The sequence below is a fragment of the Lonchura striata genome, chromosome 3 (assembly GCF_046129695.1).
Source record: "Lonchura striata isolate bLonStr1 chromosome 3, bLonStr1.mat, whole genome shotgun sequence".
NCBI lineage: Eukaryota > Metazoa > Chordata > Aves > Passeriformes > Estrildidae > Lonchura > Lonchura striata.
Window position 1 is genome coordinate 54,109,334 of NC_134605.1, and position 19,788 is coordinate 54,129,121.

Consider the following 19,788-nt stretch of genomic DNA (forward strand, 5'->3'; position numbering starts at 1 on the left):
CACCCAAACAAAAAGAGTCCAAGCCATGTCTCACCTGTAAAACTGGGAAAAATACATAAGAAAAGAAAGAAAAAAGAATGGTCACAGCAGCCAAATTTGTGCTTTCAACTGTTCAGCAAAAGCGTAATTTCAAGACAACTCGTGCTAAGTTTTAACAGGTTCAAAATGAACCGAAGATTGTACTCTATTCACTGCAGGAAATGTAAGGAAGGAAATAAGCAAAGGCCATGAATAGGAAGTGAAGGCAAGAAAGGAAATAATAAGGTAGTGAAGAAAGAGTTCAATTCTACAGAATAGAGTTTAATTCTACAGAATATAATTAAAACCAAGTAAACCAATGTCCTGACATTCACATTGATTATAAAGGACTACAAAGTCCTGAGAAAATTTTTGCCAGAAACACTGTCTGTGTTAGAAAAGCCAAACTGTTACAATGCCACCTCTCATCCTGCTTTTGAAGTAATTGGTATTCTTCAGCCAGGAAGATGGTGATATCTGGAGTAGCTACTGGGAAAAGCTTGTCCCCAGAACACACTGGCAATTCTCACTGTCTTACACTGTCTGTGTTATGTGTGCTTTGGAAATTAATTCCCCATACTGTTTAGATATAGCCACCTGCTTCTTGTTCAGCTTTCATTATAGAAATCTGATTAAACAAAAAATTATTTATTAAAACCAAACAAAACAAAAGGAGATTACATAGTCGATGTTGCAATGACCAAAAAGAAATTTTAAAAACCACCATTAGATCATTTCAGAAGCAAGTCCAACTACTGCCTTCTTTCTAGCATGACATAGTACCGTCAAGACACAGCAATAACTACCTTGAGCTCAGAATTTATGTCTGGTTTGGTTACTTTTATTCTGAAGTCTTTATCTCTTGTTTTCAGATGCATATTATGCTTAACTAGTTTGTAATTCTTAAGAAACACAATGGTACACAAAACCCTTGAGGGGCTAATTTCCAACTGACATTCACAGAGGCAGTAAAGAAAGCAAATCAGGAATAAACCCAAGGTATGTGCTTCAGGGAACACTTATTTAACCAAATTTTTTAAGGTATGACATAAATGGAACAAACTACATTTGTATGGAAATAGAGATTTTTCTGGACACTATTAGGAAAATATTGTAGAGCTAAAGGAGTCTGAAATATTGCCATGGCTACAACTCAAATTAACTCGTTTCCTCTTTTTTTCTTATTTTAATCTATTTGCTGTTATTTTAAATCTATTTTGTTATCTACAAATATCACATAGACATTTCTAAAAACAGTGGTGAAACAAAAATCAGACAAGGTCAAGTAACAGATATGCTTACTAAACAATTAGACAGAAATAAAGAGTAAGTTTTTGTATATGTACTTACATATATAAAATGCTGCAATAGATTCCTTACAGAATAAAAAACATGAACAGAAAACACAGAATGAAAGAACCTCTTTCACACTGCATTCATTTGCCAAGTATCATAAAACACCTTTAGGTAAAAGTAGCACACTGTTTTTCTGAGCAGTCAGTACTGGTTTGAGGACAGACTCCATTCCTGTACCACAGAGTCTCTGTAGCTGGTTTGTAACTGTAACAAACTCTTTGGAAACTATGTGGTAAAAAGGAATGCATGGTCATACTGGCAGTGAACTGCTTAAATATCACATATTATGTTTAAATAGCATAAGTTACTTAAATATCCACATGCATGTCAAGTAGGTTTAGTTAAATCAGTAACAAACTAAGAAACAGTGGCACAACAACACTCATTACTATTAAAAGATTTATTCAGAAATGAAATAAAATCATTATCATATAGACAAGACTAACTTATAAGTGGTGGCAAACTGCATAACACACTGATTAAGTGTATACTCTCTTGCATTGTTACATTTCCTCAGGTGCATGAGACATCCAATTTTCTTGACACGAATTTTTAATAAAAAATTAGTTGCAGGTACTCATAGATTTCACTTTTTGCATTCAGTACACCCAAAACCTAATATGACAATATGATGAATACTTATATGACTGCATGTAATCAGGAAACAAAACTACTATACAGTGCACCCTGAAAAAGTCAATTTATTCTAATTCTCAATATAAACACCGAGGAGAAAAACCACAGCAAATTCATTCAATTACTTTAAAACAACTCCAAATTTAAAAATGTGCAAGAGGAAATGACAATGATCATACCTATCTTATAAGCAGAAAAGATATCTCAGTTTTATAAGTAATTTGCTCACTCTTTTCTGATAAATATTAATAATATTTAATATCTGTTTTTTCATCACAGATATGATCATAAAACTGTATAAGTTGTTTCCCGGCCATCACTAATTTTATGTTTTACAGAATAGGTTTTTCAGATGTGGTACGAAAAAGACACAGATTACAGAAAAGCCTATTGGAAAATCCTTCATACCACTGGATTTAAAAACCAGAACATAATTTAAAATAAGCTTCAGGTTGTACAGAGGAATTTGCTCTTATCTTTGCTCTCTTGATAAAGACAACAGCTTTTCAACTTTTATTTATCACACTGGTCAGCAACTGTATTTACATATTATCCAATTTGCTGAGCAATATCATAACACTGTAATGTTAGAGAGACACATTTGCTAAAATATTTTTCTGAAAAATGTACCGACTACAATTCATAAGCATTCCTACTTGCACAATAAAAACATGCTCAATAGCTTTTGCAACACTTACAAAATTTTAACACATCAGAAAAATTTATTTACAGAAGGAACCATCTACAGATACCAATCAATTCTATAGGGTGAAAAGGCTAATAAGCTTCTCAGTCTGATGTAAGTGCACTCCCAAAATGAGTATCATCTAAACATAAAACTCCAATTCTTCCAACGACTGCTTTATATCTAAAAATATCACTGCTGAATGCTGCAATTACATTTCTCAGCTGGAGACATCTTTCTACGTTATTTTTTTGAATGCGTAAGATCCAGACTCAACAGTGTGCTAATCAACTGCACTAAACTGCAAATGTGATCTAATTAACTGGAAACCACTCAGATCTGATTGGTAGGGGTTTTTTGGTTTGCTTTTAAATCCAAGCATATCTTAATCACCTTGTCTGACCTCCGCAGAAAATGGTAATGAAAAAGGACAAGATATTCAGAGAGAAAAAAACCAACCCCATAATTATAAAATATGCTTAGGTCCTGACAACATGTACTTACTTTAAAAATAGCATGTTTGCCCAGTAATTTCTTACGGATTTTGACATAAGTACATCTAGTCATAAAACTGCTCAAAGGTAGGAATCACCTACAGTGTGTATTTTGGTCACACAGCCCTAACCATTTGAACTGTGCCTTACAGTTAGTTACTGATGGACTGGAGAAATAGATCCTTGCCCTCAATTTAGTTTGGTGAAAAAAACAATTCTGAGACTCCCAAAAAGCTTGGAAAGATCATTGCACAATATATGTGGCCCTAATTGAGCTGGGTGTGCTCTTTGTCATTAGGGCAGGTTAGGAAAGTTGTATACATCAGAAAAGACTCTCCCATCTTAGAGTAGCAACATTGCTAGGTCAAGTCTCCTTTTCTGCCTCCTCTAAAATTCCTAACATTTATTAGTTCTTGCAGGAAAGGAAGATGAACAGAGCAAGTCACCTCATGACTAATCTTGTCACTAACTGTTTTTTTAATGTCTCCTATGAAAAGTATTCATAACAAGATATAAGCTACTAAATTGAACATATGCCGTATCTTTTTTTTACTCACCTACGCAGTTATCACAAAGGCTGCAATGTGAGGCACGAGGTGGGCGGAAAATCTTGCAAGTAAAACAATATTTTAGTTTCACTGTCTGTCCATTGATGATCACTTCTTTTGTTCTGGGAGGGGGGCGATAGCCTCCTGAACTGCAGCCATTTGCTATATCTAAGCATGAAAATACAAGACATGAAATGTTGCACATGAACTACGATGTATGCACAAAACTGTCCTTGATGGCAATCTATAGCAAATTTCAAATTTGTAAATACACATTTAAAAGAAACAATTTTCCCCCTTCTATTTCTCAAGTAATAAACAGCAAAGAGATATTTCATTGCAAATAGCATCCAAAGCCAATCAATCTGAATCAAAGAAACCATCCAAACCCAATTCTCAAATGCTGACAATGACCTTAATCCCAAAATTCTTAAACCCCTAATGATTCTTAGATAACATATTAAGGACAACTATAACTACTGGTGTAGGACAGCAAAACTTGGAAGTTACCTTTAGAAGTGGGTTAATTTTTTTCAGAATTTCTGTAATAATAAAAAATTTTCCTAGAAGTGCTGCAGAAATTCTACAGCCTAAAAGGGAATCTGCACATTTACTTAAGCAACAGCAGCTCTGTCATCTGAATCTGGTGAATATCGAGATCTCTTGCATGCTGTGATACAACAGAGCACATTCACAAAATTATTTTACAGCTTTGGCTGTTTAGAAGTTTGAACACCCAACTTCCAGTGTTACCTCTACGCTCCTTGAACTTTGTTACACAAAGCCAGTTTCCAACTACCTTGCTTGATACAAGTGGTAAAGTTTTGTTTCTAAGCTTCCTTTTGTTTTATTTTAGGATATTACCAATCATTTTTCCAGCATCTAAAGGATTGATTAGACTAATAAAGTGTGATTTTGCTCAAGCTGAGCTTTACTCTGAAACTTCAACATGTAAAAGTGGTGCCTTTTTCTAGGTTTATCTGTTCTTATGTAATCATAAATCAAAACAGAGAAGTGAAAAAGAAACCCCTAAATTTATTACACTTGGATAAGAGATTAGCTAAGACAATAGGGAAGTAAAATAAAATATTTTCCAATATATGAATGAAAATACATTTCAAGATCACACTCAAGTCACTTGAACAACTGCGTTTTAAGTTGTCCCACTTCCATGGGGGCTTGTTATTAAAAGATCTATATGATCTATGATTTGTATTTGAGCTCGAAGTGCTAGAAATAGCATGCAGAATTTCTATTTCTGCCAATTATATGCCTACAAATTATGTATTTTACAAAAGGGCAATAAGAAAGTCTCCCACCTAGCAAGGCATTCAAACTGGCAACAGCACAGCTGTGCTAGCAAAGGTGCAATTGTACAATGTTCTGATTTGGTAGCAAATCCAACTTAAGCAGTTCTCATCTGTAAAGTGCTCACCCATAAATATTTTCCATAAATATGCATCAATAAATAAAAGTTGTTGTGGCACACCACTGTAAGCATGACCATTAAAACAACCAGACTTCAGAAAACTCTAATGGAAAAGGGGATAAAATTTAGGGAGCAATAGCTGAGATAGATGGAATCTGGGTATAAAGCTGCTAAACATCCTTTATGAGAATGAAGTGATGAATACTGAAAAAACCAGCAGCTTAGAACCAGCCTCCTACAGCCTGATGAGGTAAAGACATTAATTTGTGTTGGATATAAAGCAACTCCTGCAATGTGCTTATGATGCTTGGCCAGGTCCTACAATCTGCATGTGGAAGCATGGATTATTGTGTGGTTCCCATAACTAACAGTTATACTGATTTTGACCTCAAGGCCAATGCTACTTGACAGATATTTCTGATTAAGTAATGCTACCAGGGTATTTCAGCATATAAATTGAAAATATGTTCTTTGGAAGACACAGCACAACTGTGCTTATACTATTTAAAGCTTTAGAGAGACATGGATGTTACCTAAATCCAGAAGGCAGGGAAGAATTTCTTCTAATTCACATTACATTAAGAAAGCTTCTGGTGACATTATAACCAATCAGCTTGTAATAGTCACAGTCCTTATAGAGATCTTTGGGCATTACAAACCACAATGTTAGACCCATTTCTGACCATATTTTGGTCAAGACAAAATGTGAACATATATATAGGTCATTAGCCCTACTTTTTTTTTTCTTGAATAAAGCATTTAACACATGCTGGCATGGCATGTTCATTAATAAAGCAAAGATTTTCATTTGATACTCAAATTTAGGTGCATAATTATAAAAATTACTACTAAAGCCTGAATATCATCTAGGTGTAGCTTTGTATACTAGAAATACTGATGCATTGAATTTCCTAACATATCAGTAATATTTCAGATTTTTTTCTTTTACAAAATCTTATTATTCCTGAGTATGTACATAATCATTGAAAGAAAATTACTTAAACCAGTCAAGGGAAATTGTTTAGAGGAAAAATGCTCTTTTTCCTAGATAAACATTTATTTTGTAAAAGGCACACTGACTAAACCCAATTATTTCCTTTCCTTTCGAGAAGCTCTTAAAGTGCACCGCAATTATTTCAGATGGGCTCTGGCAGAATCTCAAAGGCAACTTCTGCCTTCTCTGGTGGAGAAGTGAGACAACTGTCCAGCCCATTTTATTTACAATACCAGTCTTCTAAGAGGATTTTCTCCCAAATATTTGTAGGGAAGTTCAGAGACAGCAAATCCTAGCTCTTCAAGGTGAATTAATCTTGAAATCCAAGGGTGAAAGCTCATGCAAATTAAATCAGTGTAAACAGTCTTGCTGACTTTCCAAGGACTGAGATTTTTTTCTCAAAATCTTAAATTACATAATCAAACCTGAATGTTCCAGTCTTTCTGTTTACTAACATCTTTTTCCTGGAAACAAGCTGCAGAGTAAGGTCAAATGTGCTTGGATTTAATATGATTTATCTAACCTAAAAGTGCTAAACATGCCTTGGTCTCACAGTGAATTTTCAGACTGTAATTTGCCTTCTACTCAACTGCTCATACTTGGGGTCTAACACACTTAAATCTTCAATATATGAGATCTCTTTGAGGAACAGAAAGATTAACCTTTATGGAATCACCTTCCCCAAATAAATTGTGTTTTACCACTACTATATTCCACTAATCCAACCTATCACAGATGTAGTAATGCAAGTTCTTTGACAAAAAGGCTAAAATTTACCCACTAATGGGATTGGCATCTATCCTCTCTGTTCTGACACATTTTGTAACTTCCCTAGCAGGGTTAACTGTTCATGCACTACTGGAGCTCCAGCATTTTTATTACCATAATTACAAAAACCCTATGAACACAATTCCTTGCAGGACTGAGAGACCTGAACTGCTCCAAGAAAGATACTCCAAGTATTTAATGAGGATATAGCACAACCTAGCAACCTTCTAACGGGGCAACAAACTCCACTTAGATTTCTCAATTTATTATGCTACAAACAAATGAGCAGTGCTGATGAAAGACAGAAGCTGAAAGTTTGTATACATATCACTAGGACTCTCCTGCTCAATCAAGAGTTGGATTTTTTTGGTCCATGTCCCTAAGAACTTGAAACAAACAGCCTCTAGAAGGCAACCCTATATTGTCTTTATACAAGCTTCATAACCATATCATGCAATGTTTGTTGACAACTTTAAAAAGGCACAATTTCAATCTTCAAACAATATTATTTGAGAAGTCAGTAAACTGAAACAATTCTAATGTTTCCTGAGGATTAAATGAAAAGGTAATGAAAAAAATCTTTATGTATAACCCATCACATCTGAAAAACAATAGAAAAAAATCCCAACCAAAACAAAGCCTGCCAACAATGCAGATCTCTAAGAAATGTCTTCCTCTGTGTTTAACCATTTAAGGTACCTGTTTAACAACAGCTGGCTACAGGATAAAAAAGTAATTTATTTCTTGGAGGGAAGAGAACTTCAATAAAATGTTCTTGTTTCCAGAAAGTAATCTCAGGGACCAACATCACTGGGAACCTGGTTTGGACTGAAACAAGCAGCTGCTAACTTAATTCTTCACATAGTTCTTCACCTGATAGCCATCAAGTGATACTGACTGACCACATATTGCTCCTGACTTTAAGGACTTGCTGCCTTAGATTTTTCTGAAATTATGTATTATTTTCTTAAAAGTAGTTTCAAGATCTTCTTGAAGCCTAAAACCTCATGTGAATGGTTTGCTCATTCCCAGAAAGAAATTGAATCTTCAGTGATTTGCTGAGGAAAAGAAGCATTGAGAGGAAGAGTTTTCCAAGACTTACCTGACACACTATAGAGTAATGTTACTATACTTATTTTAAGAATGTTGTTCAAGAGTGCAGTATCAGGTACAACTATAAGCCTAGGAAGCTGGTATCCCACTTTTGTAAAGAAAGCAAAACATGATAATCACAAATGGTATGTATTTGTTCAGGCCATTGCCAGTTCTATGAAATGCCTAATGCCAGTGCTTTGGCACTGATTTAATTTTATAAGGCTATAATGAAATCAAATTGTGCATTTCAAACCAAATGAAAGACAAGCAAGGAATTTTGAAGAGCTTTCAAATAAACAATTTGCAGAGATAGTGTGCTGGTGTAGCTCATACACTGAGTTCAGGGCTTGGAAAACCCAAAAGTAAGCAAGCAGAAGCGGTCCTATGAACTGGCCTGAGCTACTTGTATGGATTAAATGAGGAAGAGACACATAACTAAAGACAGCCTAAAGAAAAACCAAAGCATTTTAAGGCTGGAAGGACAAATTACCATGACCATCTTTTCATTTATTTGCATCACCTACCTGATGCAAACAAGATTGATATTGTGGAAGAATTGTTAAACTTGTATACATCAATTGAACAAATGCTTTCCTACCTACAAAACCCATTCTCCACAACTGGGTTATCTTTCTAAGCCTTCATATCCAAAAGTTTACAATTTTTCCACTTGAAGTGATTTAACACTTACCTAACCACAAGAGAGATATGTAACTGCAAAGAGGTTACAAAATAAGACTGCTCTTAGTATTGTGTTTCTATAGAAGAAAAAGCTCCTCTCAATATAATATTTTGTGTGATCGCAGAAGCCATGCTTATATGCATCATGACAATAACTAGGACACCCCTGGAAAAATTACTTTTCAATTTTATTGAAAGTTATAACTGAACTAGAAATACTACATCAGTACGTTTGATGTTTGTTGTATTGCTCTGGGGAATGGGTTTTCCCTCCCCAGAGACCCCTGTAGATGTGATCTGTTAGTTTAACCCTTCCTTCCTTTCCTGACTCAGTTGGCTGGGAGCCAAGTAGTCCCTCCTGTGCTGAGCCTAGATAAGGCTCTGTCCCTTCCTTGTTCTCTCTTTTCCCCTCTTCCTCCTATGAGATAAACATCTTGGACCACATCGGGGGTTGGAGCCTCTTTTGGAATCTTTTCCCAGCTCCTGAAACACTTCCCTCCAAGGCCTCACAGATCTGGGCTAGCCTGGTAACCTGGGGGGGCTGCAGGGGGTAGGTGTTTCAGATGTTGCATTTAAAGAAAGAAAAAATCCTGCTGCATTTCAGTGAAATCTTAGCACCTTTTTAGCAAATAAAGTTACCCTCAGTGATTTTTACATTTTATAAACCTCATACGTCTAGTTGCTTTTGTTCTATTACGTTATATGAAAACCTCAGCAAACTAGAGGATTTTAAGACTTTTGCTTCTCCTCTCTCTTAGGCCAAATGCACGTATGTATTAGATATTCTTACAGACCCTGTTTTCCAGACTTCTCCGTTTAGCTGCCTTCCTCCTGAGTTTCTACTTATGTTGTGGAAAACCAGACAGTGCACTGAGCCCTCGTCACCACTGGGTATCCCAGAATGTCACTTCTGGTTCATGGAACCACTCTTCTAACATACCACAAAAAAGGATTTCCCTTTTTTGTCATACCACAGTGCTAACTCAATCTGTTTGGAAATAACACTCAAGTCTCCTCTTCCTGCACCATTCATCACTTAGACCCTTTCCATTAGTATTTGATTTCCACTTATATTCATGCATTTTATGGTTTTTCCCTAACATTGCTCAAACTACTTAAAATATATTAAAAAAATCAAACCCAGCGATTGCAAATTTCTCCATCTCAGAGTTAAGCATACTCCTCACGAGCCCACAATGAGTCTCTGAAAGGTCCTATTTGAGCACTTAGCATTTGCTGCTAGTGTGTCTTTTTGGAAAGGTACTTACTGACTTTGTGACAATTTCATCTAGAACTTATTTCCAAAACTTATATAGAAAAAATCCTATGCAGGACAGCACCAAGAGGCTAATTAGAGTGAAAAATGAAGCACATCTTCTGCTTTCCCACCAAGACAGTTACTCTTTCAATGAAGGATACCAGTTGGTTACACTTGATTTACTCTTGAAATTCTTTGTTGCTTGTTTTGAGACTTGAATAGCCACATGCCCTAACCCTTTGACAGTCCCAATTCTTGTAATTTGATCATGTAACACGTCTTTCCAGACAGAGAGCAGTTTCTAGTGATAGAAATGACAGATTTTTATTAAAGCAGAACACTAGATAAACCAATATACAGTATAGTAGATTAACAGACTTTTAAACTACAACTACTCTCTTTCTTCTGACCTGCTCTTTCTATCAGCTATCAAGAAGCATACAAATTATCTTCTGAGATCAAAGCAGTGTTGAATCCTACAGATTGTCCTCTGCTATTTCTCATTTCCCAATTACACAGCATGCCTTCAACTTTTCTTTCTTCCTCTGACCTCTAACAGAACCTGTCCTGTTGTCCTCTACTGCTGCTTGCTGATTGTAACTGACTTTATTCTCCTTCTGCCTTTCTCAATATGCTTGTGCCATCCTTTCATACTGACCTTTAAGGAACTATCTCCACTTCTGGCACTAGTATATTTTTGACTACAATCAAATACAGTCAAAATGGCCTCTTATTACATTTCCCAACTTTCCTCTGTATGAGGATAGCTTGATGATCTGCATTAAATACAGTAGTTTTGAATAACAGAATTTCCTTTTGTTTCTTGGACAACTTTTTTTTTTTTTCCCAGTTCTTTTCACTTTTGGTTTTTTGTTTACCTATGAAGACAGCAAATTCTCAAGAAATAACTTCTTTCCATTTCTGCAGGGGGTAGAAATAGCAGCATCACAACTCTGTTAGTCCCCCATTCTTCACCTGAAGAATGATATTTCTACCTAGGCTGATAGCCTAGGTAGAAACATTTTTCACTCTTAATATGACCACCCTGTTCCCAGAAAGGTGTCTGAAAAGACAAAGTACTGTCAGCTTCTTCAGAAGGTCTTATTTTGAGAATCATTCTTCCTAATCAGTTCATCCTATTCTATACTTTCTAATGTAAAAAAATAAAGTTTGATACGTTTCAAGAGAACTTCAAAATAGCATTCTTATATCACAATTCCTTATCTTGGGACACAACTGTTTCTCAGTGTAACTGTAATAATTTCTGGTAGGCTGCTTCCCAAAGAGACTAGTAGGGCAGGGTAAGACTCAAGTACCTCAGAATGATTTGAATAGAGTAAAAGCCACAGATAGGACAGGTTACATACACACATTTTAGAAAAGAAACTTTTTGGTAAAGGCATTATTTTTAGGTGAGTTATCTGAAGAACTTCCTTGTCTAAAATTCCTGTTAACCTTGCACCTCAAGTTGAAAGGTACAGCAAGTTACAAGGCAATCCAGCCAGAATGATAGTTTTGGAAAATCTAGTCTTCTTTTCCACTGCAGGAGCCATTCAGCTTTTCCTGCTGCACAGATACCACTCCACTAGGACATACCTTTTACAGGCACATAAAAAGCCATACTGTAACAGTACAAAAATGTTTCTTTCAATTTCCATTGTTGAATCCAGAAGCACAATTTTAGGGCAGAATGATTTCTTATAGCTGCCTAGCTTGTTCCTCTATTAGACTTGCCTTCAAGTCTCATAAGCCCTCATGCTTGGGAACTCCACATTTACTGGCACTGAAATTCCTCGCTTCAATACTCCACTGGCCCTTCTTGGAAGAGTACTGTCTTTGCTACTGCTGAAGAAAAGACAATGGCTTTGATCAGCTCAGCAGCCTCAACCTGTGAACAAGTATGCAATACCATTTAAAAAGAATTATAATTTGTAAACACAAGTTCTGAAATTGTTGCACAGAGGAACATTTTGACTGTTCCCTCTAGTACATTCAATTCGTAATTTTAGTTTTGCATTTCACTAAAATTCTGACAGATGACAATATAAAATTATTGTCATAAGCTGCTTATTTGAAATAATTTACTTCCCGATGTAGATCAATGTTTCTGTGAACATGGGGCAAATAAGCAATTCCTTGAACAGGAACATGTACCTGTGTTTTGACTAAAGGAGGTACTTTATTCTAAGTAAAGAATTCCTCGAAGGAGAGCAATCAAAGTAAACCATAACATTGGTGCTGAATGATTTCTTCGTTATATTTTCCCGTATTTTTATGCACTTCCAAAATTCAGATGAATAGCAAATGTTTTAATGCTTCTATCATAAAAAGCCTAGGACTACACTATGGTATTAAATCAAGGATGTTGCAAGTATTTCTCTTGTGCTTGCACAGACCTGTTACCTGTCTTTTCAATTATATGAGTGAGCATTTCTCTGAAACTGCTTCAGAAAAATGGGACTTCCACTGGCTATCACATCAAAGCAGATATAGTAGCATTTAGTAGGGTTGAGTAGCTTACTAACAAACCCACTATTTATGAAGCAGCTCTGCAAACTCATCCTGTTTTCTTATTCAGGTGGCGCATTTCAGCTATTCAGCATATTTGTACCTGTAGAAGTCCCACTTACAGAATTTAGTTAACAGTGCTCTTGCTAAGTGAGAATTGTTCAAATCTAGCTCTCTAATTTAATTATGCTGACTTTACTCAAAAAAAATAACCTTTTTACTGTAAATTAGCACAGAGACTTTTCTGACTCTTTTGCAATATAAATAATATAATTAAATTCAGTTAAATTCTGAAAATACACAGTTTTAAAAATACACAATTGTATATCTTTTTGTAGAACTTTGTAGATCTCAAGAAAGCAGTATCAGCTTTCTTGTCAAAAACACTTCAAAAATTATACTCTTATGTACTACAGAGAGATTTCTACCAGGCTTGCTGAGAAGTATGTGCAGTAATAACTGTCCCTGTAAAAGGCCAGGGTTTTGTTTACTTTCTTGGTGAAGAGCTGATCAATCATCTTTCCACAGGAATCACTGCCACGTCACCAGACATTACAGCTCCAAAACAATCCCTGTGGCAAGGTAGGAGTAACTCCTCCCCCGAGCAGAGCAGCACACAGCACACGCACCCTCGGGAGGAAAGCGAAGAGACAACAGACCTTCGGTGTTACCTATTTGTCTCTCTAGATCTGCTGCCTCATCTGGTGTTGCGCGGGGGAGGACACCAGGATCACTGAAACTAGTGCGCAGCAGGGTCCCCATCACGAAAAAGAAAAGAATCCCACCAATTGCAGGTATCGCAGGCGTAATCTTCTCTGACAAATATGGGCAACTGGAAAAAGAAAGAGAGTCAACAGTCAACAACACATAACGTAACTTGCTCTCAAAAACTGTTTATCTCTATAAATGCACATGAAGAATTCACTTTCTTCTCTTGAAACATTAATGATGGAATGTTTATTGAAGCTGAAATTTCTAGTTATGTGTTTATGACACTTCTGCAATTTTTCATAACATGTTCGATATAATAAAGGCACAAGTAGCATAATAATGACCTCACTATATGCAATACTCATTTACATAAGAAGATAAAATATTTTTATCACAGCATAATAAGCTTATATGTTTCTTCACCTGCTGCCCAATTACATAGAAGTAAATTGGGCAGAGAGAGGAAAGGGGAAATAACCTGAAGAAGCCATAACATAAAGAAATAAGCCACACTGAAAGACATGATTGTCTATAAAATGGATTTATCATCCACCAGAAAGATAGTGCTCAAGAATATGCAACACATTCTTTTAACAGTCTTGGTGTATATCAGTATTGTAACATCTCTACTGTTTTTCTTTTTTAACTCATTTCTTGTAACTTAGTAAATTTGTTTACTCATTTACAGAGTAAGAAGAATGCAAATGACAGTTCACCACACCTGGGAGCAAACAATCCAAGGGAATGTCTATAGCAACATCAACAGCCCTTGACCAGGGTAAAAATGGATCTGTGTTTACCAGATTTACAATGTACATGCAGGGTTTAAGACTGGATTACAATTTAAGCAAATTTTTCCCTGTGCTTCACATATGATTAAATCAAAATGGACAGGAACACTGGAATCCAACCAATACACAAATATCTCTTTACAGCTCTGCAGAAAGAAGGGATATGAACACTTGGACATTACAGAAACACTGCAGCACCATCTTAGAAAATAAACAGGTTGAAGACTCTCTTTATAGCTCTTATATTAAGTAGGTGTGAGTAGAATATCAAGATGGCTTTATGTACTGATGTCTGCATAAGAAGTCATAAAGTAAGCCTAAAAACACATGTCAAAAATCAACAAGTTCTAGGCCTTAGGGCTTCATGTAAAGTTTCTAAGTATCGATCAAGTTTAATTAACATTATCTTCCCTAGTTCTGCTGACTGCCTTAAATGATGATTCAGAAGTGCAAGCTTTTGCACTGCAAGTCAGATAACCTCAGTGGAATGTTGACTCTAAGGAAGTGATGACAATGTCAGTTCCATTGTCCATCACTTCTGCAACAGGATGGGGAAAAAATGGAAACACTTTTCATACCAGCTGCCATGTACAAAACATTTATCTCCCTGCATAACCCTATTAAAAATACTTGGCTGCTTCACCAAACCTAGGGGTTTCATGGATGCAGTGAGTCCATATGCATTACACGGTCCACACCATAACAAGTGGAAATCATCTCTCCCTACACTGATGCAATACTACAAGTGCAACAAGTTACAAAATATTAAAAAGATAACTGGGTATTAGAAAAAGGCGAGGACCAAGAGATACTGGGGTTTCACATAACAAATTGAAATAGTAGGAAACATCCTTCAAATGTATGCTTTCAGGAAAATCTTCAAAAACTCAGATTTATGAAATCAGTTCCAGCAAAAGCAAGCAGCAGCATGATGTAAGCCTTGATAGCTATAAGCCTTGCTTCTCTCATGTCAGGAGAAGCCAGTCAGAATGAACAGCCAAAGAGAAGCTTTCATATTCCATGAATGTCCTACTGCTCAATTTATTTCTCACCACAAAGGACTACTGAAATCAAAACCACTGTAATGTGCTCAGAGAAGAGTACAAATAGGCTGCAAGAATATATTTTTAAAAGGATTAGAGGGAATGTGTACCTTAATGAACACTAAATATAGCACAGTTCTCTCACTCTTCTGTTGCATTATTCATTACATATACCCAAGAAATTGCAACTGTGCTGAAGTGTGTTGACCAAACAAGAGCTGTATGTGTGTGAAAGGTAGCATGAGATAATCTCAGGGTAGTGCAGTAGGCACAGTACAATTTCGACACTTGCCAACGCAAAACCAGCAAGGACATTACATACAGAATGGAAACTAAGGGCCATCATGACTCTAAAATTTCCTTTTAACAGTAATTCCATATGAAATTGGTAGAAAGAAAAAACTGATGTGCTGAAATACTAAGAAAGACCAATATTGCTGAAAAGTGATGTTTTCAGTAGAGTAAAAAAGCATGGAAAAATCTGTCTCTGCCCTGCTGAACCAAGTCCACCTGCAGTGAAAAAATCCCCACCCTCAAAGTCCTGTATAATCTTCATAATAAGAAAGTGTGAGGTAATCTGCTTTGACTAAAGTTGCTTTTAAGGTTTAACAACATGTTTTTTACCACCTTTGACTTGAAATTAATTCAGTAATAATGCAGAAAGGACTGAAGATTGCTTCTTTGGAAATAATAACCAAGTAATATTCCACCAATTAAAAAATTATTTCAAGCTGAGAAACCAGTTTCTTACTCCTTAGTCTGAATCTATTCAGACAGTAAGTCTGGGCAGGACCATTTAATACAGTCTGATTTATGTACAGACCATATAATATTACATGGGCTCACAGAGACCTCAATAACATCTCTCCTTTAAAAACATTCAATTAATTTTTGAAATTCTTGTGAGATACATCTAAAAAAACCAAACCAAACAAAAACCAGCAGATACCATTAGACCTTTTTTCTTTACATTTGTTTAAAGTACTTCTCTTACTTCTCCTGAGTTATTAAAAAATCTATTAAATGTGCCGTCAAGTTAAAAACATGGATCCTAACTCAAAATTGTGAAAAAATCTGTATAAACACACTTGCATATTTATATATTTTATATTTGCGTGCTTACATAACAAATGTATTGGACTATATTAAGTCAATATTATTTTAAGCACTCCTAGTGTTACTACTTTTAAAATTGTCAAATACTGAACACAGAAAAATATTATCCCTCATGTTTGCTCAGATTCCTTAATTAATTTAATTGAGGATGTATCCCTTCAGGCAGCAGCTTTCCTCAGATATTACAAGAAGTATCTTTTTTTGGAGAGTATATTCAGTGAGTTTTTACAGCAAACATTAGTGGGTATTTCCTGACAGCAAATTTCAGCATTTTCCCTGCAGAGGGACTCCCTGTGCAGAGACCTGCCCACTGCCAGAAACACTTTGATAAACAGCAGAGAGCTCCAGGACAGGTGCCTGTCCCACTGCAGAGCAAGCAGTGACAAACCTTTTCCAACTGGCACTTGGTAATGACTAGATGTGAACTGGCATCCTCAGTTTACATCTTAAACTGGGTAAAACAGTTGTTTTTAATCAGCATCTGTAAGGACAGCAAGTACTGACTAGGTCTATCCCAGAAAACACATTTTTAGAAAATATTACTAGACCACAGACCCCAATAGAAACTGTTACTGTGAAAACAGCTTTTTCAGACAAAAATGTTTGGATCTGCATACAGCAAACTGCAACATAAATTGAAGTTTTGAATTAACTTTTAGCCCTGCTTTTTTGCTTGGCTTCTCAGCTGCTTTTTTGAAGTATCATGTGAAAGTCTGCATGAGTGTAGGAGGGAAATAAAATCTGGTGGAAGACTAGTCTGTCACAGTTTGATAAAAATAAAAACACCCTAGCACAGAAGAGATAATTATCAAGCATCACCCCTGTGAACAAAGGATGCAGGGGAAGTACAAAAGCAACTCTTACCACCCAGCAGCCCTCATAGCTGTGTAACCACACTCTCTGTGGCTACCGAGATCAGCAGAAAAATACATACAGAAACTGTGCTGAGGAACACAGTCAGAATCCTACAACTTTCAAGCATTGTCATTAGAAAATGAGAGGAAAGAAAAGAAGTCTCCTGAAGGCCTTTGCTGGAAAGATGTCCGCTTTCCTGAAAGGTTCACTGACAATTATTCACTGATGGGGAGACTCAGTAAATGACAAATCTATCCAGTATGGGTATCTGGAGAGATGCTGAGGCTGTATTTTTTTTTTTTTAAAGGATTTTATACATTGAAATTTTAAATTAATATTTGCTCAGATGGCATGCAGAAAACAATACAAGTACAAATTTAATGCAAAGATGAAATAGCTATCAGACTTAATTACACTAATTAAAAAAAAACAACCCTACAAGCCTACCCTTGGCTTGTAAGACTGCTAAGAGGATACTCTATGTCAAGCTGTTCATCAATGTAAAACTCTTCGTAGCAGACACAAAATATATATACTCTAGGAAAAATATAGCTGAGCAATGTAACAAAGAAAAAATTATCATCCCCTTTCCTACATCATCAGCTTCATTTCTGGTTTTACACAGTGCCTGTTCAATACACCAATGGCTACTGGCATGCAGGTGATGTCCAACAGAAGGATGGCACTGCGCACCCTGAGTTCAGCTCCACGTGTTACAAGTTAACATCTAAATGAGACTGGGCTGCTTTCTGTAAACTAGCCCAAGGGGTTTGTTGTTTCTCCTTCCACTCTCATTTATGGCTCTTCTCAGCTTACCCTTCCTTTCAACTCCACTGCATCATTGCTCCAAGCCACTGTCCCAAACTTCTGCCCTTATGCCAACATGAATCTTCATCAGGTTCCTTTGTGAGCGAAGTCAGTTTACTAAAATGTGTGAAAATGACACTATTTTTTTTTTTACTTTCTTTCTATCACTCTAACAAAACAAACATGCACTTGAAAGGGATACTGGCACAAAGCAAAGGAGAAGGAAGCAACATGAAACTACAGGGAGAGGGAAATTTGGACGTGGGAGGAGACCAAGTTTCAGCAGCTGTCAGTAAGGTTTTCATTCAGACCACAGCCTCTAGTGAAACCATGTTCTAACCTTGACCTCTTCCAATTTAGAGATGGTAACAGAATACCCATATATAGACAGATTAAAGCAAAGCAAGACTCTAGGCTAGAAGAACAAAAATAGTTTATAAATTATTTTTCTAATGCTAAGTTGGCAGTGCAGTCAAGGACAGGCATGAAGAGCAACAGAGGTAGAGGAAGATGTAAAGATGGGCAAAACTTGAGGGCACAGCAAAAACCTTGGAGGCTGCTGCCTGGTGAAGAATTTATAAAGATAAACAGGACAAAGAGAATGATCAGGGTGAAATACTTTCGCTATCATGGGGTTTGGAGGATTCCTTCTTTTTACTTGTTTTTTTTCAGAAGCAGGCTGCTGGCACACAAAAAATGTGGCATTATTTGAGTACAGATTAGTTCAAGTAATGTAAATTCCTAATAAGATTAGCTAAGGAAGTTTTGCATTAGTTTCCTACATCTGCTTCATTCTTTTGAACAGCTTTTAAAATCCCTATTGAATTGTTTTAAGGGATATTAAGGAACACACAGACTAATTTCAATAGGATTTGAAATATACTTTTACAAAGTTAATTTATCTCATTATTACTTGTTTTGAGCTTTCTAAATCATACACTCTTTCATTTTACAATGGCAAAGCAGTTTCAAAAACTTACTTCATAAAATACAAGACAAAAATCACTCTTCTGACAATTTGCTTCATTTTAAATTGAGGAAATCTGGAATGTTGCAAGCATGTGAAGACTATGGAAAACAGAATAGTTGTCAAACAAAAGGCAGAATGACAACAGGAACAGAAGCAATAGCCAGAATACTACCTCCACATCATCTTAGTAATCTAAAATATTATGTCTTAATCAGAAAGGCATATTTATTGAATGGATTCAGATGAGAGCCATTGTCAGTTTATTCTCTATTTTACAGTATTAGATACACCTTATTTTTTTTGATAACTGCTATATTTCTGATTCCATTTAAAATTAATTCTAATTGAAAATAGTTTTGAAGTGGAAACACATATAAACTAATAGTGATTCTAGTGTGTAACTAAGTAGCCTAGTCTCTACCAACACATAGAAACGATTACTTAAAACAAAGAAGATTAATATGATGAAATCCCACACATTACTGAACCAGCATGATCCTTAAACCTAATAAGGCAAGTGCTTTATAGGTTTGCTCCAATCTAGTAAAAAATTTAGCTTAACATTACCCTGAACAGCAAAAGCTCAACAATTGGTCTTCAAAGTTTGATGTAGAAACTGGATGCAGTTTGGTCTTTAAATCATGAGCAGTTACTAAAAATGAGAGACTTCAAGGACCTCTCCTCTGGCTCAAATCTGCAAGCATTCAATGGAACTCCTTACAGCACCGACTCCATTAAATTGTAATGCATTACCATTGAAATAAGATTGACACTGGTTTTGGATGTAGGAGCTCAGATGAAGCAAAGCAAGCACTGTTGATTAGGACATTGTAGAAGACAAACTCTCTCCTACAAGTAAAGATCTCAAGATCTCTAATGTAGCAGATATACAACAATCAAAGTAACAGCCTTACCTAACCTCACAATTTTTATTGCTACATGAATTAATTCTAATGATCTGCTGTCAAACTTCAAAGCTGGAATAAATAAAATGCATAATGCAAAATGAACCTGTCTGCAAAACA

The 19,788-nt window shown here is 36.0% G+C and overlaps 1 protein-coding gene across 7 annotated transcripts in view; it reads right to left on the bottom strand.

Annotated features, from left to right (window-relative positions):
- Positions 1–19,788, bottom strand: part of ZDHHC14 (zDHHC palmitoyltransferase 14) — a 93,553-nt gene that overhangs the window by 28,245 nt on the left and 45,520 nt on the right. For 3 of the 7 annotated variants that reach the window (XM_021532093.3, XM_021532095.3, XM_021532097.3), the window contains 2 exons: positions 13,130–13,302; positions 3,747–3,905 (listed from right to left, as the gene is read on the bottom strand). In XM_021532093.3, the coding sequence (XP_021387768.1) occupies positions 3,747–3,905; positions 13,130–13,302 (332 nt within the window). Of the gene's footprint in view, positions 1–3,746; positions 3,906–11,696; positions 11,741–13,129; positions 13,303–19,788 lie in introns of those variants that run through there. The other 4 variants (XM_021532096.3, XM_021532094.3, XM_021532098.3 and 1 more) reach the window with 3 other exon arrangements.